Source organism: Neophocaena asiaeorientalis, unplaced genomic scaffold (assembly GCF_003031525.2).
Source record: "Neophocaena asiaeorientalis asiaeorientalis breed wild unplaced genomic scaffold, Neophocaena_asiaeorientalis_V1.1 scaffold174, whole genome shotgun sequence".
NCBI lineage: Eukaryota > Metazoa > Chordata > Mammalia > Artiodactyla > Phocoenidae > Neophocaena > Neophocaena asiaeorientalis.
This window is the reverse complement of record NW_020174922.1, coordinates 2,682,260-2,706,578: the sequence shown is the minus strand read 5'-3', so window position 1 is coordinate 2,706,578 and position 24,319 is coordinate 2,682,260. Positions and strand designations below refer to the sequence as shown.

General features: G+C 39.5%; 1 protein-coding gene across 4 annotated transcripts in view; it reads left to right on the top strand.

Annotated features, from left to right (window-relative positions):
- Window positions 1-24,319, top strand: part of FREM1 (FRAS1 related extracellular matrix 1) — a 167,660-nt gene that overhangs the window by 30,329 nt on the left and 113,012 nt on the right. For all 4 annotated transcript variants that reach the window (XM_024760474.1, XM_024760472.1, XM_024760473.1 and 1 more), the window contains 3 exons: window positions 375-483; window positions 16,191-16,322; window positions 18,423-18,767. In XM_024760474.1, the coding sequence (XP_024616242.1) occupies window positions 375-483; window positions 16,191-16,322; window positions 18,423-18,767 (586 nt within the window). The remainder of the gene's footprint in view (window positions 1-374; window positions 484-16,190; window positions 16,323-18,422; window positions 18,768-24,319) is intronic.

Below are 24,319 nucleotides of genomic sequence, written 5' to 3'. Positions count from 1 at the left end.
GCTAGCCTATTTGGTATTCATAGAGTCATTGAAGAGGCTCCGCCAGTGGAGAACCACTGCTTTGAGAGAGGCTCTAGTAGTCTGATGCTGGACTGACATAGTCTTCTGAGCAAATGCAGGGAAACATGTCTAGCATATTTGCTTATTGTGGGTTAAGAACTTCTTTCACAGAGAGGAAAAGTTAAAAACATTGATAAACTAAGGAACAAGACCTACAGCCTGAAAAAGTGAGATTAGGTTGTCAAAAATGAGATCAGGCAACAGCAGAAACCTGAATCAGTTTTGCCTCCATCCGTGGTGTATAGCCCAGAAATAATGGTATTTTATATTATAAATGGTCAATGTGTGGTTCATAAGCAATTGTTTGTTTACAGGTGGAGTTGGAAGTATATGACTTCTTCTTTGAAAGGAGTGCACCTATTACTGTCCACATCTCCATCAGAACAGCAGACACAAATGCCCCGAGAGTGTCCTGGAACACAGGTAGAGTGCAATACAGGAGTCAAGCAACATAGCCTTGAAGGGAAGGCAAGAAAGTATATGGGTCAGGAAAAAAAGGTAGCTTTATTCCCATTTTACACATGAGGCAACTGAAATCAGACAGGTTAAGGGTATCAGATAGTTATTTTTTTGGTTTTGTTTTTCTTGCTGTCAGGGTGAGAAATTTAAATCCAGGATTCTTGTGTCCTGAAACTGAGTTCTTTCCTTTAGAGGAGATAAGCCAAAGATCCCTTTCCACTGATTGAGGCAAAAAAGTGACGATTTGTGATATTGAGCATAGTTGGACTGGGAGAGAAAAGGTCTCCAACTCAAAATTGTTCAGAAGCATTGAAGGAAGGCGTAGACTGTAATCCATTGTCTTATTGTTAAGTTGGGTTGCATGGAAATGAAAATGCATAAATAAGAGTTTAAATTGCTTCGTTTTATTTTTTTAAATTGTGTAACTGACTTACAATTTTATATTAGTTTCAGGTGTACAGCATAGTGATTCAATATTTTTATATATTATACTCCATTTAAAGTTATTATAAAGTATTGGCTGTATTCCCTAGGCTGTACAATATATTCTTGTACCTTATTTATTTTACACATAGTAGTTTGTACCTCTTAATCCCCTCTCCCTATCTTGCCCCTCCCTGCTTCCCTTTCCCCACTGGTAACCCGTAGTTCTATATATCTGTGAGTCTGTTTCTGTTTTTTCATATTCATTTATTTTTTAGACTCCACATATAAGTGATAACATTGAGTATTTGTCTCCCTGTGACTTATTTCATTAAGCACAATATGCTCTAAGTCCATCCACGTTGTGGCAAATGTCAGAATCTCATTCTTTATTATGGCTGAGTAATATTCCATTGTATACATAAACCACATCTTCTTTACCCATTCATCTGTTAATGGACACTTGGGTTGCTTTCATATAGTGGCTATTGTAAATAATGTTGCTATGAACATTGGGGCACATGTATCTTTTCCAATTAGCATTTTTGTTTTATTCAGGTATACCCAAGTAGTGTGTTTGCTGGGTCACATGGCAGTTTTATTTTTTAGTGTTTTGAGAAACCTCCATACTGTTTTCCTCGGTGGCCACACCAATTTACATTCCCACAGAGTGTTCTCTTTTCGCCACATCCTTGCCAACATTTGTTATTTGCATTGTTTTTGAATGATAGTCATTCTGACAGGTGTGAAGTGATATATCATTGGGGTTTTGATATGCATTTCTCTGATGACTAGCAATGTTGAGCATCTTTTCATGTGCCTGATTGCCATCTGTATGTCTTCTTGGGAAAAATGTTAATTCAGGTCTTCTGACCATTTTTTTTTTAACATCTTTATTGGAATATAATTGCTTTACAATACTGTGTTAGTTTCAGCTTTATAACAAAGTGAACCAGTTATACATATGCATATATCCCCATATCTCTTCCCTCTTGCGTCTCCCTCCCTCCCAATCCCACCCCTCTAGGTGGTCACAAAGCAGCAAGCTGATTTCCCTGTGCTATGTGGCTGCTTCCCACTAGCTATCTATTTTACATTTGGTAGTGTACATATGTCCATGCCACTCTCTCACTTTTAGCTTTCTCTGCATCTATTGAGATGATCAGATGGTTTTTCTCTGTCAATTTGCTAGTATGGTGTATCACATTGATTGATAGGGGTATATTTAAGAATCCTTGCATTCCTGGGATAAACCCCAGTTGATCATTGTGTATGATCCTTTTAATGTGCTATTGGATTCTATTTGTTAGTATTTTGTTGAGGATTTTTGCATCTATGTTCATCAGTGATATTGGCCTGTAGTTTTCTTTCTTTGTGACATCTTTGTCTGGTTTTGGTATCAGGGTGATGGTGGCCTTGTAGAATGAGTTTGGGAGTGTTCCTCCCTCTGCTATATTTTGGAAGAGTTTGAGAAGGATAGGTGTTAGCTCTTCTTTAAATATTTGATAGAATTCGCCTTTGAAGCCATCTGGTCCTGGGCTTTGTTTGTTGGAAGATTTTTAATCACAGTTTCAATTTCAGCACTTGTGATTGGTCTGTTTATATTTTCTGTTTCTTCCTGGTTCAGTCTCTGAAGGTTGTACACTTCTAAGAATTTGTCCATTTTTTCCAGGTTGTCCATTTTATTGGCATATAGTTGCTTGGAGTAATCTCTCATGATCCTTTGTATTTCTGCAGTGTCAGTTGTTACTTCTCCTTTTTCATTTCTAATTTGTTGATTTTGAGTCTTCTCCCTTTTTTTCTTGATGAGTCTGGCTAACGGGTTATCAATATTGTTTACCTTCTCAAAGAACCTGCTTTTAGTTTTATTGATCTTTGCTCTCGATTACTTCATTTCTTTTTCATTTATTTCTGATCTGATCTTTATGATTTCTTTCCTTCTGCTAACTTTGGGGTTTTTTGTTCTTCTTTCTCTAGTTGGTATAAGTGTAAGTTTAGATTGTTTATTTGAGATGTCTCTTGTTTCTTAAGGTAGGATTGTATTGCTATAATCTTCCCTGTTAGAACTAGTTTTGCTGCATCCCATAGGTTTTGTTTCATCGTGTTTTCATTGTCATTAGTTTCTAGGTGTTTTTTGATTTCCTCTTTGATTTCTTCAGTGATGTCTTTGTTATTAAGCAGTGTATTGTTTAGCCTCCATGTGTTTGTATTTTTTACAGATTTTTTCCTATAATTGATATCTAGTCTCATTTCAATTTTCTTAAATTTACAAAGGCTTGATTTGTGACCCAAGATATGATCTATCCTGGGGAGTGTTCCATGAGCACTTGAGAAGAAAGTGTATTCTGTTGTTTTGGAATGGAATGTCCTGTAAATATCAACTAAGTCCATCTTGTTTAATGTATCATTTAAAGCTTGTGTTTCCTTGTTAATTTTCATTTTGGATGATCAATCCATTGCTGAAAGTGGGCAGTTAAAATCCCTTACTATGATTGTGTTACTGTCCATTTCCCCTTTTTTAGCTGTATTTGCCTTATGTATTGAGGTGCTCCTATGTTGGGTGCATCAATATTTACAATTGTTATTTCTTCTTCTTGGATTGATCCCTTGATCATTATGTAGTGTCCTTCTTTACTTCCTGTAATAGTCGTTGTTTTAAAGTCTATTTTGTCTGATATGAGAATTGCTACTCCAGCTTTTGATTTCCATTTGCATGGAATATCATTTTCCATCCCCTTACTTTCAGTCTGTATGTGTCCCTAGGTCTGAAGTGGGTGTTTTCTAGATAGCATATATATGGGTCTTGTTTGTGTATCCATTCAGCCAGTCAGTGTCTTTAGTTGGAGCATTTAATCCATTTACATTTAAGGTAATTATCGATATGTATGTTCCTATTACAATTTTCTTAATTGTTTGGGTTTGGTATTGTAGGTCTTTTCCTTCTCTTGTGTTTCCTGCCTAGAGAAGTTCCTTTAGCATTTGTTGTAAAGCTGGTTTGGTGGTGCTGAATTCTCTTAGCTTTTGCTTGTCTGTAAAGAGTTCCTTGTTGGGTAGAGTAATCTTGGTTTTAGGTTTTTCCCCTTCATCACTTTAAATATGTCCTGCCACTCCCTTCTGGCTTGCAGAATTTCTGCTGAAAGATCAGCTGTTAACGTTATGGGGATTCCCTTGTGTGTTATTTTTTGTTTTTCCCTTGCTGCTTTTAATATTTTTTCTTTGTATTTAATTTTTCATAGTTTGATTAGTATAAGTCTTGGTGTGTTTCTCTTTGGATTTATCATGTATGGGACTCTCCGTGCTTCCTGGACTTGACTATTTCCTTTCCCATATTAGGGAAGTTTTCAACTATAATCTCTTCAAATATTTTCTCAGTCCCTTTCTTTTTCTCTTCTTCTCTGGGACCCCTATAATTCGAATGTTGGTGTGTTTAATGTTGTTGCAGAGGTCTCTTGAGACTGTCCTCAATTCTTTCCATTCTTTTTTCTTTATTCTGCTCTGCAGTAGTTATTTCCACTATTTTATCTTCCAGGTCACGTATCCGTTCTTCCGCCTCAGTTATTCTGCTATTGATCCCTTCTAGAGAATTTTTAATTTCATTTATTGTGTTGTTCATCACCGTTTGTTTGCTCTTTAGTTCTTCTAGGTCCTTGTTAAACGTTTCTTGTATTTTCTCCATTCTATTTCCACGAATTTGGATATCTTTACTATCATTATGATGAATTCTTTTTCAGGTAGACTGCCTATTTCCTCTTCATTTGTTTGGTCTGGTGGGTTTTTACCTTGCTCCTTCATCTGCTGTGTGTTTCTCTGTCTTCTCATTTTGCTTAACTTACTGTGTTTGGGGTCTCCTTTTCGCAGGCTGCAGGTTCGTAGTTCCCGTTGTTTTTGGTGTCTGCCCACAGTAGCTAATGTTGGTTTAGTGGGTTGTGTAGGCTTCCTGGTGGAGGGGACTAGTGCCTGTGTTCTGGTGGATGAGGCTGGATCTTGTGTTTCTGGTGGGCAGGTCCTCATCTGGTGGTTTGTTTTGGGGTGTCTGTGGCCTTTTTATGATTTTAGGCAGCCTCTCTGCTAATGGGGTGTGTTGTGTTCCTGTCTTGCTAGTTGTTGGGCATAGGGTGTCCAGCACTGTAGGTTGCTGGTCGTTGAGTGGAGCTGGGTCTTTGCGTTGAGATGGAGATCTCTGGGAGATTCTCGCCGTTTGATATTATGTGGAGCTGGGAGGTCTCTTGTGGACCAATATCCTGAACTTGGCTCTCCCTTCTCTGAGGCACAGCCCTGAAGCCTGGCTGGAGCACCAAGAGCCTGTCATCCACACGTTCAGAATAGAAGGGAGGAGAATAAAAGAAACAAAGAAAAAATGAAATAAAGTTTTTAAAATAAAAAGTTATTAAAAAAATTTTTTAAGTATTAAAAAGGAAGGTAGATAGCAACCAAACCAAAAAACAAATCCACCAATGATAGCAAGTACTAAAAACTATACTAAAAAAAAACAACAACAAAAAAAACGGACTGACAGAACGGGGTACGGATGCGGGGCGAGCCTGCGGCAGCAGAGGCCAGTGTGACATTGCACCACCCGGAAGCGCGCCGTGTGTTTTCCCGGGGAAGTTGTGCCTGGATCACAGGACCCTGGCAGTGGCGGGCTGCAGAGGCTCCCAGGAGGGGAGGTGTGGAGAGTGACCTGTGCTGGCACACAGGCTTCTTGGTGGCGGCAGCAGGAGCCTTAGCGTCTCATGCCCGTCTCTGGGGTCCGCGCTTTTAGCTGCGACTCGCGCCCCTCTCTGCGGCTCTTTTAAGCGGCGCTCTGAATCCCCTCTCCTCGCACGCCAGGAAAGAAAGAGGCGAGAAAAAGTCTCTTGCCTCTTCAGCAGGTTCAGACTTTCTCCTGGACTCCCTCCCGGCTAGCTGTGGGGCACTAGCCCCCTTCAGGCTGTGTTCACGCCGCCAACTCCAGTCCTCTCCCTGGGATCCGACTGAAGCCCGAGCCTCAGTTCCCAGCCCCACCCGCCTCGGCGGGTGAGCAGACAAGCCTCTCGGGCTGGTGAGTGCTGGTCGACACCGATCCTCTGTGTGGGAATCTCTCCGCTTTGGCCTCTGCACCCCTGTTGCTGTGCTCTTCTCCGCAGCTCGGAAGCTTCCCCCCTCCGCCACCCACAGTCTCCATCAGCGAAGGAGCTTCCTGGTGTGTGGAAACCTTTCCTCCTTCACAGCTCCCTCCCACTGGTGCAGGTCCCGTCCCTATTCTTTTGTCTCTGTTTTTCCTTTTTCCCTACCCAGGTACGTGGGGAGTTTCTGCCTTTTGGGAGGTCCGAGGTCTTCTGCCGCGTTCAGCAGGTGTTCTGTGGAGTTGTTCCACATGTAGATGTATTTCTGATGTATCTGTGGGGAGGAAGGTGATCTCCACGTTTTACTCTTCCTCCATCTTGAAGCTCCTCCTTCTGACCATTTTAAAATCAGATTGTTTGGTTTTCTGCTGTTGAGTTGTGTGAGCTGTTTATATATTTGGATATTCAGTAAGTTGTCTTTTCATTTTGTTGATGGTTTCCTTTGCTGTGCAAAAGCTTTTACGTTTGATTAGATATCATTTGTTTATTTTTGCTTTTGTATCTGTTGCCTCAGGAGAAAGATCCAAAAAAATATTGCTATGATTTATGTCAAAGAGTGTTCTGCTATGTTTCCTTCTAGGAGCTTTATGGTTTCCAGTCTTACATTTAGGTCTTTAATCCATTCTGAGTTAATTTTTGTATATGACATGAGATATTGTTATAATTTCATTCTCTTATGTGTAGGGGCCTGGTTTACTGTAGGACTTTGCCTGAATTGAGCCAGTGGTATAGGGAACTGTTACTGTTCCTTCAATCTCTAGACTGATACAGAGCCCTTTGAAAAGGAGGCAGGCACATTTGAGCAAGACACTTCAGTAATATCACAAACATATAAGGGGACTCCCCTTCCCCAGTGGGACCTGTAGACATTTTTCATGGACACTGCGCACTGAGGCTAGGCAACTACCTCAAACTTCTAGGAATTATTGAACAGTGACTTTGCAACAACACTGGTACCTGGGGACACGGGATGCCATTGTAGTGGGAGTTCACGGAGCCTGCATTTAGGAGATAAATGGATTTTTAACCAGGATATCTCTCAGTGGTCTCAGTGGAATCCTGATTATCACTCATGGTTTATTTTGTAGTTTCTGTGTGGTAGTTTAAATAGCGACCCTCAGCAGATAGTAGAATCCTCACTTTAGCTCCCAGACTCTTACAGTAAAGGCTATTATGGTCTAAAAGACCAAAGGAAGCATGTGGTATTTCACTTGCCTAAAAAAATAATCAAAAGCAATACTACATTCCTTGGGGGAACCTCAGGTATTAGAACCAGCACCAAAGATGTGAAAAGAGTGGTGCGGTCTTACCACATCCTCATTATTTATTTATTTACTTACTTACATTTATTTTTTTCAAAAAAATTTATTGCAGTATAGTTGATTTACAGTGTTGTGTTAGTTTCAGGTGTACAGCAAAATGACTCAGTTATACATATATTCATTCTTTTTCAGGTTCTTTTCTCATATAGGTTAACACATAATATTGAGAAGAGTTCCCTGTGCTATATAGTAGGTCCTTGTTGGTTATCTATCTTATATATAGTAGTGTGTGTATGTTAATCCCAAGCTCCTGATTTAATCCTTCCCCCCTTCTTTCTCCTTTGGTAACCATAAGTTTGTTTTCAATATCTGTAAGTCTGTTTCTGTTTTGTAAATAAGTTCATTTGTATCATTTTTAAAAATTAGATTCCACATGAGTGATATCATATTTGTCTTTCTCTGTCTGACTTACTTCACTTAGTATGGTAATATTTAGGTCCATCCATGTTGCTGCAAATGGCATCATTTCATTCTTTTTTCTGGCTGAGTAATATCCATTGTATATATGTACCACATCTTCTTATCCATTCCTCTGTCAGTGGATATTTAGGTTACTTCCATGTCTTGGCTATTATAAGTAGTGTTGCAGTAAACATTGGGGTGCATGTATCCTTTCAGATTATGGTTTTCTCTGGATATATGCCCAGGTGTGGGATTGCTGGATCATATGGTAGTTCTATTTATAGTTTTTTAAGGAACCTCCTTACTGTTCTCCATAGTGGTTGTACCAATTTACATTCCCACCAACAGTGCAAGAGGGTTCCCTTTTCTCCACACCCCCTCTAGCCTTATTGTTTGTAAACTTTTTGATAACAGCCATTCTGACGAGTGTGAGGTGATACATCATTGTAGTTCTGATTTGCATTTCTCTGATAATTAGTGATAATTTTCATGTGCCTATTGACCATCTTTATGTCTTCTTTGGAGAGGTGTCTATTTAGATCTAATGCCCAGTTTTTGATTGGGTTGTTTGTTTTTTGACAGAGAGCTATGTGAGCTATTTGTGTATATTTGTAGATTAATCCCTTGTCAGTTGCATCATTTGCAAATATTTTATCCCATTCTATGGGCTGTCTTTTCATTTTGTTGATGGTTTCCTTTGCTGTGCATAAGCTTTTGAGTTTAATTAGGTCCCATTTGTTTTTGTTTTTATTCTCTTTACTCTAGGAGGTGGATCAAAGAAGATATTGCTGTGATTTATGTCAAAGAGTGTTCTGCCTGTGTTTTCCTCCAACAGTTTTATATTGTCCAGCCTTAAATTTAGGTCTTTGATCCATTTTGAGTTTATTTTTGTGTATGGCGTTAGAGAATGTCCTAATTTCATCCTTTTACATATAGCTGTCCAGTTTTCCTAGCACCACTTCTTTTTTCCATTGTACATTCTTACCTCCTTTGTCATGGATTAATTGACTGTAAGTGTGTGGGTTTATTTCTGGACTTCCTATTCTGTTCCATTGATCTATGTGTCTGTTTATGTGCCAGTGTCATACTGTTTTGATTACTATAGCTTTGTAGTATTGTCTGAAGTCAGGGGGCATGATACCTCCAGCTTTGTTCTTTTTTCTCAAGATTGCTTTGGCAATTCTGGGTCTTTTATGGTTTTATGTTAATTTTAGGATAATTTGTTCTAGTGTGAAAAATGTCATGGATATTTTGATAGGGATTATGTTAAATCTGTAGACTGCTTTGAGTAGTATGGACATTTTAACAATATTAATTTTTCCAATTCATGAACATGGGCTATCTTTCCATTTCTTTGTATCATCTTCAATTTCTTTCAGCTTTCTGTAGTTTTCAGAGTACAGGTCTTTCACCTTCTTTGTTAAGTTTATTCCTAGGTATCTTATTCTTTTTGATGCAGTTTTAAAAAGGATTGTTTTCTCTTTATGATTGTCATTATTAGCTTATAGAAAAGCAACAGATTTCTGTATATTAATCTTGTATCCTGCAACTTTACCGAGTTCACTTATTAGTTCTAATAGTTTTTTGGTGGAGGCTTTAAGGTTTTCTATATATAGTATCATGTCATCTGCAAATAGTGACAGTTTTTTTGTTTGTTTGTTTTTATGCTGTACGTGGGCCTCTCACTGCTGTGGCCTCTCCCGTTGCAGAGCACAGGCTCCTGAAGCGCAGGCCCAGCAGCCATGGCTCACGGGCCCAGCCGCTCCGCGTCATGTGGGATCTTCCCAGACCGGGCACGAACCCGTGTCCCCTGCATCGGCAGGCACACTCTCAACCACTGCACCACCAGGGAAACCCAATAGTGACAATTTTACTTCTTCCCTTCCAGTGGATGCCTTTTATTTCTTTTTCTTGTCTGGATGCTGTGGCTAGGACTTTCATTACTGTGTTAAATAGAAGTAGAGAGAGTGGGCATCCTAGTTTTGTTCCTGAGTTTAGCAAGAAGCCTTTCAGCTTTTTGCTGTTTAGTATGATGTTAGCTGTGGATGTGTCATAAGTGGCCTTTATTATGTTGACATATGTTCCCTCTATGCCAACTTTGTTAAGAATTTTCATCATGAAAAGGTTTTGAATTTTATCAGATCCTTTTTTTGCACTTATTGAGATGATCATGGGATTTTTATCCTTCCTTTTGTTAATGTGGTGTATCATGTTGATTGATTTGTGGATCTTGAACCATCCTCACTTACCTGAAATAAATTCTACTTGATAATGTTGTATGATCCTTTTAATATATTGTTGATTTGGGTTTGCTAATATTTTGTTGAGGAATTTTGCCTCTATATTCATCAGAGATATTGGCTGGTAATTTTGTCTAGTTTTGGTATCAGGTTAATGGTGGCCTTGTAGAGTTAATTTGGGAGAGTTCTCTCTGTTTCAATTTTTTAGAAATAGTTTGAGAAAGATAGGTATTAGCTGTTTTTTTATATCTGTTTGGGAGAATTACCCAGTGAAGCTGTCAATCCTGGGCTTTTGTTTGCTCGCAGTTTTTTTTTATTACTTAAAAAAATTTTTTTTTATTACTAATTCAGTTTCACTACTGGTGCACAATTTGTTCAGATTGTCTATTTCTTCCTGATCCAGTCTTGGAAGAGTGTATGTTTCTAGAAATTTATCCTTTTCCTCTGGGTTGTGCAATTTGTTCACATATAACTGTTTGTATTATTCTCTTATGATTTTTTTCTCTGTGATATCAATTATTTCTCCTCTTTCATTTCTTACTTTGTTTATTTGAGTCCTCTCTATTTTTCTTGATGAACCTGGACGCAGGATTATTGTTTTTGTTTAACCTTTCAAAAAAACAGATTTTGGTTCCATTGATTTTTTTTTTCTATTGTTTTTTTTTTGTCTCTATTTTTATTTATTTCCTCTTTGATCTTTATAATTTTCTTCCTTCTGCTGACTTTGGGCTTACTTTGTTCTTCTCTTTCTGATTCCTTTAGGTAGTAGGGTAGGTTGTTTTTTAAGATTTTTCTTGTTTCTTAGGGTAGGCCTGTATTGCTGTAAACTTCCCTCTTAGAACTGCTTTTTCTGTGTTACATAGATTTTGGAAAGTTGTGGGTTTATTTTTTTTTTTTTTCATTTCTCTCAAAGTATTTCCTGATTTCCTCTTTGATTTCTTCATTGACCCATTGGTTTTTTTAGTAGCATGTTTTTTAGTCTCCACGTGTTTGTGTTCTTCTCATTTTTCTTCCTGCAATTGATTTCTGGTCATACCATTGTAGTTGGAAAAATGCTTGATATCATTTCTATCCTCTTAAATGTTCTGAGACTTGTTTTGTAGCCTACCATGTGATCTATCCTGGAAAAACATTCTCTGTACACTTGAAAAGAATGTGTATTCTGCTGTTTTTGGATGACATATCCTGTAGGTATCTGTTAAGTCCAACTGGTCTAAAGTGTCATTTAAGACTATTATTTCCTTGTTGACTTTATGTCTGGATGATCTGTCCGTTGATGTAAGTGAGGTGTTAAATTCCCCTAATATTATTGTATCATTGTCAGTTTCTCTCTTGATGTCTGTTACTATTTGCTTTATATACTTAGTTGCCCCTATATTAGGCATATTTGTTAACAAATGTTATATCCTTTTCTTCTGTTTATCCCTTTATCATTATATAATGCCCATTTTGTCTTTTGGTAAGACTTTGTTTCAAAGTCTATTTTGTGTGATATGGGTATGCCTACCCCCTGCTTTCTTGTCATTTCCATGAAGATCTTTTTTCCATCACCTCACTTTCAGTCTGTGTGTTTTTAGCTCTGAAGTGGACCGCTTGTAGCACCACATGGATGGATCTTGGGTTTTATTGTGTGTGTTTTTTTTTTTAATCCAATCAGCCATCCTATGTCTTTTCATTGAAACATTAAGTCCACTGGCATTTACAGTGATTATTGATAGGTATGTACTTATTGCCACTTCGTTACTTGTTTCCTGATTCTTTTTGTTGTTCCTCTCTGTTCTTTCCTTCTTTTAGTTGCTTCCCTTGTGTTTGATGATTTTCTTTAGTGGTATGCTTGTGTTCCTTTACTATATATTTGCTTTTACTAGTGGGATTTTTCCTTTCCTACAGATTCTTACTTCTTGTTGTAGCCTGTTCTTTTCCACTTAGAGAAGAACCGTTAACATTTCTTTTAGAATTGGTTTAGTGTTGATGTACTCTTAGTTTTTGCTTATCTGAGAAGTTCTTTATCCCTCCTTCAATTCTGAATGATAATCTTGCTGGATAGAATATCCTAGGTTGTAGGTTTTTCCCCTTTCAGCACTTTAAATATATCATGCCACTTCCTTTTGGCCTGCAAAATTTCTTCAGAAAAATCCATTGGTAGCCTTATGGGGGTTCCCTTGTATGTGATTCTTTGTTTTTCTTTTGCTACCTTTAGAATTCTCTTTTATCTTTAACTTTTGCCATTTTAATTACGATATGTTTTGGTGTGGTTCTCTGATTTCATCTTGTTTGGGATGCTCTATGCTTCCTGTACCTGGATATCTGTTTTCTTCTTCAGGTTTGGGAAGTTTTCAGCTATAATTCCATCAAATAAATTTTGACCCCTTTTTTTTCTCTCTTCTCCTTCTAGGACCCATGTAATGTGAATGTTATTATGTTTGATGTTGTTCCAACCGTCCCTTAAACTGTTTTCATTTTTTAAAATTTGTTTCTCTTTTTGCTTATCTGATTGGATGTTTTTCATTATTCTATCTTCCAGAACACTATGTGTTCCTCTGTATCACTTAGTCTGTCATTAATTATTTCTAGTATGTTTTTCGTTTCAGTTATTGTATATTCAGTTTAGACTGTTTTTTTTTTCATATTTTCTAGTTCATCTATTCCCTAGTTCAGTTAACATTCTTATTACTAATCTTTAAACTCTTTTTCTGGTAATTAATTCATCTCTGTTTCACTGGTTGGTTTTTCAGGTTTTTTTCCTTCTTTCGTTTGAAATAAGATCCTGTCTTTTTGTTTTGGTTAACTTTCTCTGTCTCTATAAAATTAGGTAAAAGTTACCTATCCTGGTCTTGAATGTGTGTCCTTGTGTGAGAGCATCCCTGTACAGTCTGTGTGTTCCCAGTGGATTTCACACGAGAGCTTGATCTGGTGTGAACATAAGTCATGTCTTTCCCCAGAGCGTGCTGGCAGCTATCAACTTTGTAGGGGTTGGGGCTGGAGATGGAGGAGCTAGAGCCAGAGCCAGGTGTGAGTGGGAGCTTCTGCTCTGCTCAGTGGCCAACACCACCCTGGAGCTGGAGCAGAAACCCTGGGTTGGGCTCAAGCCAGCTCCCTCCCCCGCAACTGTGCTCTCTCCTCAGCTGTGGCAGCCCTGGTTCTAGTGGGGAACTGTGCCTCAGAGCAAGAGGGGTTGGAAAGGGTGCCTGGCATGGGCCAGGGCACGCACTGAGGCAGTTGTGGGAAACCAGCCAGAGTCCTGGGCAGTTTCAATCTGCTTTCTCTCTCTTGTCATGGGAGTGAGCGAGAATGTGTGTGTTCTTCATGAGCAGAGTCTAGATTTCTTACAGCCCTGTTGTCAGTCCTATTGGTTTTCAAACCTTCTAAGGGCACTCGTCCTCCCACTGTTGGACCCCAGGGCTGGGGGACCCAGTATGTGGTTCAAGCCACTCCCCAGGGATATCTCCACCCTTGTAATCCCCCTCCTCTTCTGTGTCCCCTCCTAGGGGTGCAGGTTCCAACCTGATTGATTCTCTTCCTTTCCTACCCAACTCCATGTGGATCTTTCTTATAGCCTTGGTTGCATAAGGGTCTTTCTGTCAGTCTCCAGTCCATTTCCAGTGAGAATTGCTCCACATGTAGATGTATTTTTGATGCATTCACAGGGGTGGGAGGAGGACAGGAGGTGAATTCTGCATCTTCCTACTCTGCCATCTTGACCTCCTCCTGCTTTATTTCTTTTAAGAGAAGGCTTTGCACTGTCTCTCATTCCTGAGTAGATTTAAAATGCAATGTATATATTTAGATAAAATGTAAATGTGAAATGTAAATGATTTTTTTTCCTTTCCCATTAATACCATCAAGAACATTCAAAACATACTTATAAACAGTGTTGGTAGGTTCAGTTAACACAGAAAATATCTGTGTGATTTAAATACTCAGGTGGCATCTTAAACCGATTACCTCTTGTGCTTGTGTGTGTGTATCTGTGTGTGCTTGCACATGGGTAACATACCATGTGTGTGTATTTGTATGTATGTGAGTTTCAGTAGAGATGGACAACGTTGGTTGGGCATCCTTGATTTATAATCTGGCTCTCTGTACTACTCTACCTCTGTTTGAGGGATAATGAGAGAAAAGAATGAATTAGTGATCTAAAGTTTAGTAATAATCAAATATTAATTACATTATTGCTTGAGTGTAGAGGCTTAATGGTCTGCATATGTGTGTGTGATCTGTGAAACCAGGCTTGTTAAGAGCTCCAAATCTGGTTTTGACTAGTTTGGACACCAGAATTCTTTTTTAAATGAAATTTTATTTATTATGAACTTAAGTTCATCATTGAAAACTTGGAAAGCACAATAAGTAGGATAAATAATAATGAGTTGATAGTAATGAATAAATGAATGAAATAATAGTGGGTGAATAAAATCACTCATTACTCCACCACGAAGACATAACCACCATTACTGTCTTGCTGTATAAATTTCTAGTGTTCTCACTTGCTCCTCTCCTGCATCCCATGATGCCTTGTCCTGTGCTGTACTGTGCACTCTTGGCTTCAAAACCCTTATTACCAGTCGCAGAGATTCTTTATATGTGCTTGTCCTCCCTCTCTCCCTCTTTCCCTGCTTCCCTTCCTAACTCCCACTTAGACGCCCATGCGGCCCAGAGACCTAGTCTTCCTCCCTCCCTTCCTCCCTCCCTCCCTTCCTTCCTTCCTTCCCTCCTTCCTTCCTTCCTTCCTTCCTTCCTTCCTTCCTTCCTTTCTTTCTCTCTTTCTTTCAATATGCCATATGTCTTAGCCGAGGTACCATAGCAAACAGCCCCTTAGGCAGATTACATGCGCTAACGCTTTACTGAAAACTAGAGTAAGGGGAAGGGAAGTTGGGGGTTTGGGGGCAGCAAATAAAAAGGTGGTGTGACTGAGCTGGTCATAGGTTTACAAGAAAATAAAGCTGATTGCTCGATAGTGCTGATATCTCCAGTAGGAGATGAACCCACTCTGTGTGGGAAGAGTCAGGGGTGGGGTTGAGAAAGTGTGAACAAACACATGTCAGCTCCTTCCATCTCCTCTCTCACCCTGGTCAGTTTGCCTCACTGGATGTTAACTCCCCACATGCCTAGGTCGTGTTACCTGGCTCTTCTTAATAGCACTGTACAAACTCCTTGAGTCCCATGGTGTGGGACCTGGCCATGGTCACAGGGAAGGTCACGCAAAAACCTCGTCTGGTGGGCAGTTGAGGGCAGCAACATCAGAAGATGAGGCAGTGGTGGCAGCCAGGGCTTTACAATGTGGGGACTGTGGGAAGCCTATTGGAGCTGCTGCAGCTAGAAAGCAGGCACATGGTCAGCATCAGGAGGAAGGGGAGCTGGGTAGATTTGAGGGGAAGCATTAACTGGGTCCACCAGTGCACTGCCTTTAAATTTCATCACCTTGCTTCTTTAAAAGGCTTTCTCCTTTTCGCGAGTCTCTTCAGTCTGTTGGCCCCCAGCTCTACTGGGTAATGGGAATGGTTGATGATGCTGCCTGTCTCTAACGGCAGTGTTCAGTCTGGAACCTGTATTCTTGCTCTGAGCAGCACGCATTCTCTCCCCATTTTCCCTCCAGCGTGCTGGGTCCAAGGAGAAGGTTTTATTTTTAATTTCTTTAGTTATAAAAGTCCCTTCCTTATTAGAGTCTAGATTAAAACACAGCCCTCATTATAAAGTGTCAGACCTTTCCTGTCTAACATCATTAAATATTCCCTAGCACAGTAACTGTATTTGTGTATTTAACCACTTGAATTCTGTATCCCGTGGGATACTTATGCTCTTATAATTTATGTGTAAAAGCACTTCTGACTCTTACCCACTTGAAATATGTGAATGCAGCCTTTGAAAAATTCCTTGTGGACCTTTTTGAACTAGAGACCACTGTGAGCATAACATCTGTTATTTCCTTCTAATATTTATTTTTGGCACCATCATGCCTCTAAAGGATATGTCATAAGGAACCAGTTGTCAGGTTGGAGTCAATAGTACTAATAGTAAAAATATTACTTAAAATAAACACTAAATTCCAGTTTCTCGAGAAGCTTTTGAAGATACAGTTTTTACCTAGTTTTGTGAGTGAAAATTCTTTAATCTTGTCTTAAAGTAGGCATCTTGGCATGTCATAGAACTTTCCAGGACACTTTTTGTGCTTTCTCTTGTAGGTCTGAATCTCCTAGAGGGACAGTCTCGGGCCATCACTTGGGAACAGTTTCAGATTGTTGACAATGATGACATTCATGCTGTCCAGGTAGTCATTGTGGATGGCCTGCAGCACGGACAGCTTACTCTGAGAGGTGAATGAACAAACTTTGTAACTTAGAAAAAAACCCAAGAAGTATTTTCTCCAAAAGCAAATCATATTTAACAGGATATGTGTAGTATCTCTTGAGCTTCATTTCTAAATGAATTATCATAAGCTCCAGATCCGGAGATCTTGAAACCATTGGCTTTTGTATTAGGATGCTCAAATCAATGGATGACATTTTATGAATGGTCTTTTGTACTTGAGTCATTGTTTAAATCTCAGATTTGCTTTCTGGAGCCATGTAGGGCTCCTTCTAAATATACTCCTTAACTGATTATCTTATCCCAGTTCAAAGACAAAATATTTCCTTTTCATTTCTCTGCTTCAGAGAAATGCAGTGAAAAACAGAAAAACTTATGTTTTTTAATTAGTAATAATTATGCTATTATGTTATTAGTAGCAGTTGCTGTGGTTTAAAAGAAATGAATTTATAGTTATACGGATGGTAGTTAACAAGGTAATGGCCCTAATAAAAATATCCATACTTAATGATAATATAGTCCATTTCTTGTAATGAGCTCAGAGGATTTAATTCTATTATCCTCTTAGTTTACCAAACTGCAAAGTAGAAAGAGAGCTCTTATTTATCATTGTTTGTGATTAGGAAATTCTGAAAAAAATAAAATCAAAAATAAAATGATAAATTCTCTTGCCTAATCCCAAGACAATGAGAGTTTAGCTTAAGCTGGATGTATTAGTTAGGATGGATGTTCAGCTGCATGTAAGGAAAACACAACTACAGCAGCTTAAAAATTCAGGAGTCACTCTCTCCTTGTGACAAGTTGCACGGAGGTAGGTATTCTGTATCCATGATGCCAGCGGCTCTTTTCTGCTCTGTCAGTGGTCACAGGATGGTGCCTACACCTCTAGGCTTTTAATCAGTGTTAGGGGAAGGAAGAAAGAGAAGGAACAATAAAAAAAATTAGGCCATCTAAGTTTGCTCTATTTTACAACTTTTCCTAGGAGCCTGATACAATGAAGTCTGATTATATCTCTCATCAAGTTACATACTATCCCCCTAGGTGCAACAGAGTCTGGGAACCTGAGTATTTTTAAATAGTCATATTACCATTCTAAATAAAACTAGGATTCTTGTACTGAGGAAGAAACAGAAAGTTCCTGTTGGGCAAGTAACTCATAGTGTTCATTATACTCATGTTTAATCCATAAAACCATATGGAGTGAGGAAAGAAATAGGACACCTGCCATCAAGAACTGTAATAGTTTGTGCAGAGTGAAGCTATGTTTATCAGTACTATAGAAATGAAGTGGAGAGTCATAGCCCATAATGCAATGATGTTCTGGCTCAGAGGAAGAAAATAGCGTAAACATTTATTAAGCATTTACTCTGTGCCAGATCGTACAAAGCATTCTACATACTTTATCTCACATCAGCTTTATGAAGCAAGGTACTATTATTACACTCACTTTGCAAATGGGAACCTGAGACTTAGAGTAGTTGACTTGTCTGTCTGGAAAATGGCCGAGCTGGGATTCGAACCCAGGCCATTTGCTACCAGAGCTCTAGCTCTTGCTCATTAAGCGAGTGATTCTCAAACTTTAGCATGCATTAGACTCCTGAAGGGCTTGGTAAAACATAAATTGCTGGGACCCACCAGCAGAATTTCTAATTCAGTAGGTCTGGGGTAGGACCTGAGAACCTGCATTTATAATGACTTCCCAGATGGTGCTGATGCTGCTAGTTCGAGACCACAACTCTAAGAAGTGCTGTCAGATGATGATAATGAGTTGAAGAGCAAGTAATACTTATTGTAGGTACACTGTTGTTTGAGTTCTCTCATCCTTAAGAGGGAATGTTAGGTAGGTATTATTATCTCTGTTTTATAGATGAGTCTCAAATAAATTAAATACCTTGCCCAAGTCCACCCAGCTAATAAGTATTACAGCCAGTATTCAAAACCAGGTCTTTGGAGCCCCAGAACCCACTAAACAATCTATGGTTTTTCCAGGCGAGGGAAGCATTGGCTGCACCACTTTCCATTTCACACCCTCTCCTGCAGTGCTGCTTTCACTAACCTGCTGCCTCCATACCTTTTTCATTCCGCTCCACCTCTGTTCTTTCCATCAGGGGGGAAGGGCTTTCTCTTCACCGTGGCTGACCTTCAGGCTGGAGTCGTTCAATATCATCATGATGACAGTGACTCCACCAAAGACTTTGTGGTCTTCAGGATATTTGACGGCCAACACAGCATCCGACATAAGTTTCCCATCAACATCTTGCCCAAAGATGATAGTCCACCATTCCTCATAACCAATGTTGTGATTGAACTGGAGGAGGGGCAGACCATACTGATCCAGGGTTCCAAGCTGAGAGCTTCAGACATGGACTCCAGTGATGACTACATCTTCTTTAATATCACGAAACCCCCGCAGGCTGGAGAGATTATGAAGAAGCCAGCACCAGGACTGATAGGTAAGTTCTGGGCAGTTAAGATCATTTGTGTTAGAATTTGTGCTAAGGGGGGCATCAGGTTTATGAGGTAAGATTCTATTATTATTATTACCATTTCGTAGATGGGAAGCCTGAGATTTAGGTTAAGTTGATCTATCCATATGGAATCTAGAAAGTTCCAGAGCTGGGCCTCAAGATAACCATTACACTGTGAAAAACTTAGTCTGCTGTGCAAGGTAAGAGAACAAATAAGGTTGAAGAGATATGTTTGACCTATTCTAGATTATTGATAAAGAAATTTCATGAATAACATTTATTTACATTTTGTTAGAATAATTTCATAACTACTTTTTGAAGTAGGTAGGTCAGGAGCTTGACAAAATAGGTATCAAGCAGTTTTACTTAAGACTGTTTCTTTTTTTAAACATTTAATTTTATTTTTAATTAATTAATTATTTAAAAATTGAGATATAGTTGATGTACAATATTATATGTTTCAGGTGTATAACATAGTGATTCACAATTTTTAAATGTTATAATCCATTTATTGTTATTATAAAATATTGGCTATATTTCCCATGTTGTACAACATATCTTGAAGCTTATTTATTTTATACATAGTAGTTGGAACCTCTTAATCCTATATGCCTATATCGCTCCTCCCCCTTCACTCTCCCCATGGGTAGCCACTAGTTTGTTCTCTATATCTGTGAGTCTGTTTCTTTTTTGTTATATTCACTAGTTTGTTGTATTTTTTAGATTCCATGTGTTAGTGATATCATACATTATTTGTCTTTCTCTGACATTTCATTTAGCATAACACCCTCTAAGTCCATCCACATTGTTGCAAAATTTCATTCTTTTTAATGGCTGAGTAGTATTCCATTGTATGTATATGTGTGTGTGTGTGTGTGTGTGTGTGTGTGTGTGTGTGTGTGTATACACACCACATCTTCTTTGTCCATTCATTTGTTGATGGACACTTGGGTTGCTCCCATGTATTGGCTATTGTAAATAGTGCTGCAATGAACATTGGGGTGCATATATCTTTTCAAATTAGTGTTTTCATTTTTTTCAGTCATATATCTAGGAGTGAATTGCTGGGACATATGGTAGTTCTATGTTTAGTCTTTTAAGAAACCTCCATACTGTTTTCCACAAAGGCTCACCAATTTACATTCCCACCAACAGTGTACAAGGTTCCATTTTCCCCACATCCTTGCCAATATTTGTTATTTATGTTCTTTTCAATGATAGCCATTCTGACAGGTGTGAAGTGATATCTCATTTGCAATTCTCTGATGATTAGTGATGTTGAGCATCTTCATGTGCTTGTTGGCAATCTGTATGTCTTTGGAAAAATGGTTACTCAGTTCTTCTGCCATTTTTTAATCAGGTTGTTTGTTTTTTTGCTGTTGAGTTATATGAGCTGTTTGTATATTTTGGATATTAACCTCTTATTGGTCATATCATTTGCAATATTTTCTCCCATTCAATAGGTTGTCTTTTTGTTTTGTTGATGTGCAAAAGCTTTTAAGTTTAACTAGGTCCCATTTGTTTATTTGTGCTTTTGTTTCTTTTGCTTTAGGAGACAGATCCAAAAAAATCGCTATAAATTATGTCAAAGTGTGTTCTGCCTTTGTTTTCTTGTAGGAGTTTTATGGTTTCCGATCTTACATTTAGGTCTTTAATCCACTTTGAGTTTATTTTGTTTATATGGTGTTAGAGAATGTTCTAATTTCATTCTTTTACATGTAGCTGTCCAGTTTTCCCAGCACCATTTGTGATTAGGAAAAGAGACTGTCTTTTCTCCATTGTATATTCTTGTCTCCTTTGTCTTAGATTAATTGAACATAAATGCATGGGTTTATCTCTGGTTCTCTATTTTGTTCTATTGATCTATGTGTGTGCTGTATGCCAGTATCATACTGTTTTGATTATTGTAGCTTTGTGGTACAGTCTGAAGTCAGGGAGTGTGGTTCCTCCCAGCTCTGTTCTTCTTTCTCAAGATTGCTTTGGCACTTCAGGGTCTTTTGTGTTTCCATACAAATTTTAAAATTATTTGTTCTAGTTATGTGAAAAGTGCCGTTGATATTTTAATAGGGATTGCATTGAATCTGTATGTTGTCTTGGGTAGTATGGTCGTTATAACAATTTTAATTCTTCCAGTACATGAACAGTGTATATCTTTCCATCTGTTTGTGTTGTTTTCAATTTCTTTCATCAGTTTCTTAATTTCAGATACATTTTCACAACTCTGCATTTGTACTCTCCTCCCCTCACAGCTACTGTTTTTGATGTCATATATTACATCTAATTTTTTGTATATCCCTTAACTGCTTATTGTGGATGTGGATGATTTTACTACTTTTGTCTTTTAATCTTCCTCCTATCTGTGTGTGTGGATGATTTACTACCTTTATACTGTGTGTTTGCCTTTACCGATGAGCATTTTGCTTTTGCAGTTTTCACGTTTCTAGTTGTGGTATTTTCTTTTTCTCTTAGAGAAGTCCTTCAACATTTCTTGTTAAGCTGAACTCTTTTAGCTTTTGCTTGTCTGTAAAGCTATTGATCTCTCCATCAAATCTGAACATGAGCCTTGCTGGGTAGAATATTCTTAGTTGTAGGTTTTTCCTTTGCATCACTTTAAATATATCGTGCCACTCCCTCTGGCCTGCAGAATTTCTGTTGAAATTCAGGTGATAGCCTTATGGGTGTTCCCTTGTATGTTACTTGTTGCTTTTCCCTTGCCATTTTTAATATTCTCTCTCTATCTTTAATTATGCCATTTTATTTTCATTTTATAGTTTTAAAAATATTTATTTTATTTACTTATTTTCCTTATCATTATTATTTTTTTTGGCTGCGTCAGGTCTTAGTTGCAGCACACGGGATCCTTGTTGAGGCACTCTGGATCTTTTCATTATGGCGCACGGTCTCTTCATTGCAGTGCTCGGGCTTCCCTCTAGTTGTGGCATGTGGGTTTTCTCTCTCTAGTTGTGGCAAGTGGGCTAGAGGGTACGTGGGCTCTGTAGTTGTTGTGTGTGGGCTTGGTTGCCCCGTGGTGTGTGGGATGTTAGTTCCCCAACCAGGGATTGAACCCACATCCCCTGCATTGGAAGGCTGATTCTTTACCACTGGACCACCAGAAGTCCCAATTTTGCCATTTTAATTACAGTATATCTTGGTGTGTTCCTCTTTGAATTAATCCTGTATAGGACTCTCTGTACTCCCTACACTTAGATATCTGTTTCCTTTACCAGGTTAGGGAAGTTTTCATCTATTATGTCTGCAAATATGTTGATAGGTTCTCTGTTTCTTTTCCTTCTGGGACCCCTATAATGTGAATATTAGTGTGCTTGAGGTTGTCCCAGAGGTCTCTTAAGCTGTCCACATTTCTTTTCATTCTTTTTTCTTTTGTCTGTTCAGCATCAGTGATTTCCACTACCCTGTCTTCCAGCTTCCTGGTCATTTCCTCTGTATCATTTAGTCTACTGTTGAGTCCTTGTACTGTATTTTTCATTTCAGTTATTGTATTCTTCATCTCTGTTTGGTTGTTCTTCATATTTTCTAACTCTTTGTTAAAAAGCTTCTAACTTCTTGTTCTATGCATCCATTCTTTTCTTGGGTTCTTTGATCATCTTTATCATCACACTACCCTTATCTCTTTCTCAGGTAGATTGCCTATCTCCGCTTCACTTAGTTCTTCTTCTGGGGTTTTATCTTGTTTGTTAGAAACACGTCTGTTCCTTTGTTGCCTTATTTTGCCTAGGTTGCTGTTTTTATTTTTATGTATCTGGTAGGTTAGTTACATTTCCCAATCTTGGAGAAGTAGCCTTTTGAAGGAGACATCCTGTGTGTCCCAGCAGCACATCCCCCTCTCATGACCTGAGCTATATGCTCTAGGGGTTCCCCCAATGAGGACTGAGTGTGTCCTTCTCTTGTGGTGGGCTGACTATGTAGGCAGTCTTATAGGGTTGATTTGCCCCCTGTCCAGTTGGTTGCCAGGCCCTGCCTTCTGTAGAGGTTGCTGACTGCTGGTTGGTGGGACCGGGTCACAAGGTGGTGCTGACTACAGAACCCCAGGGGGCACTGGGGATAGTGCTGGCTCATTGTTGGGTTGAGTCAAGGTCCAGGAGACTCCAGAGCTGTTACCCACCCACTGGTGTGTTGAACCAGGTCCTGGTGCTAATGCTGGCCTACTGGTGGGCAGAGCCAGGTCCTGGAGTCTGCTTGCAGGGGTCCTAGAGCTGGTTTTGGATTACTGGTGGGTGGGACTACTTCCTGACACAGTTGGGTGCAGGGTCCAGGGAGTCCTAAAGCTTCTGTTGGTCTGCTAGTAGGCAGGACCATGGTCCAGTTGGTCCCCGTGCAGGTTTTGGCCTATTAGTGGGCAGGTCGTGTCTGCAGGCTGTATATCTGTGGCTTTCTTTCAGCTAGTGTCTGCCCCTTGGTGGATGAAACTAGTCTGGAGGCTAGCGCATGCTCCCTGGAGAGTGGGGCTGGGGCCCAGGCTATTCTGGAGCTGGTACCTGCCCAGTGGTGGGTGCAGCTGGATCCTGAGCTCTCTGGTGGACAGGGCAACGTCCAGAAGCAGCTGTTCATGCAGGAGGTCTTATGACAGCCTGTCTGCTGGTGGGTAAAGCTGTGTCCCCACCCAGTTAGTTGCTTGGCCTGAGGCATCCCAGCACTGGAGTCTACAGGCCTGTGGGCTGTGTCAGGGCTGGATCTTCACCCTAATAAGCTAAAGAGAAGATTCCACAATGGCATTTGCCAGTGCCAGTATCCATGTGGTAGAACAAGTTCCCAAAATGGCTGTTGCCAGTGTCTATGTCCCTAGGGTGAGCTGCAGTTGCCTCCTGTCTCTCCAGAAGATTCTCCTAGATCAGCAAGTGATTCTCACCCAGGCTTCTATCAAATTACTGCTTCTTCCCTGGGTCCTGGAGCATGAGAGATTCTTTATGTACCCTTTAAGAGTGAAGTCTCTATTTCCCCCAGCCCTCTGGGACTCCCAAAAGTCACCCCACTGGCCTTCAAAGCCATATGCCCTGGAGGCTCACCTTCCCAAGTGCAGGACCCCTGGGCTGGGGCTTGGACCTCTTAGTCCTTTGAGAGACTCTGCAGTTGTCATTATTTTCTTGTTTGTGGATTGCCCACGCTGCGGTATGGGACTTGACTATTTTGTGACTTTGCCCCTCCTACCCATCTTGTTGTTCCTTCCTTATATCTTTAGTTGTAGAAGCTCTCCTCTGGTAGGTTCTGGCCTTTTTCACTGATGGCTGTTCCGCAGATAGTTGTGGTTTTGGTGTGCCCACGAGAGGAGGTGAGCTCAGGGTCTTTCTCCTCTGCCATCTTGGCTGATGTTAAGACTATTTCTTGAAAATATTTTTCTAATGCTAATTTTTCTATATATTAAGGCAGATGTAGTAACTTTAATTTTTCTGCTTTATTATTTATAAGCTTTGATAAAAGCATTTAATAATGATTCCGTGGACGAACTACTATACATAAAATAGATAAGCAGGGCTTCCCTGGTGGCGCAGTGGTTGAGAGTCCGCCTGCCGATGCAGGGG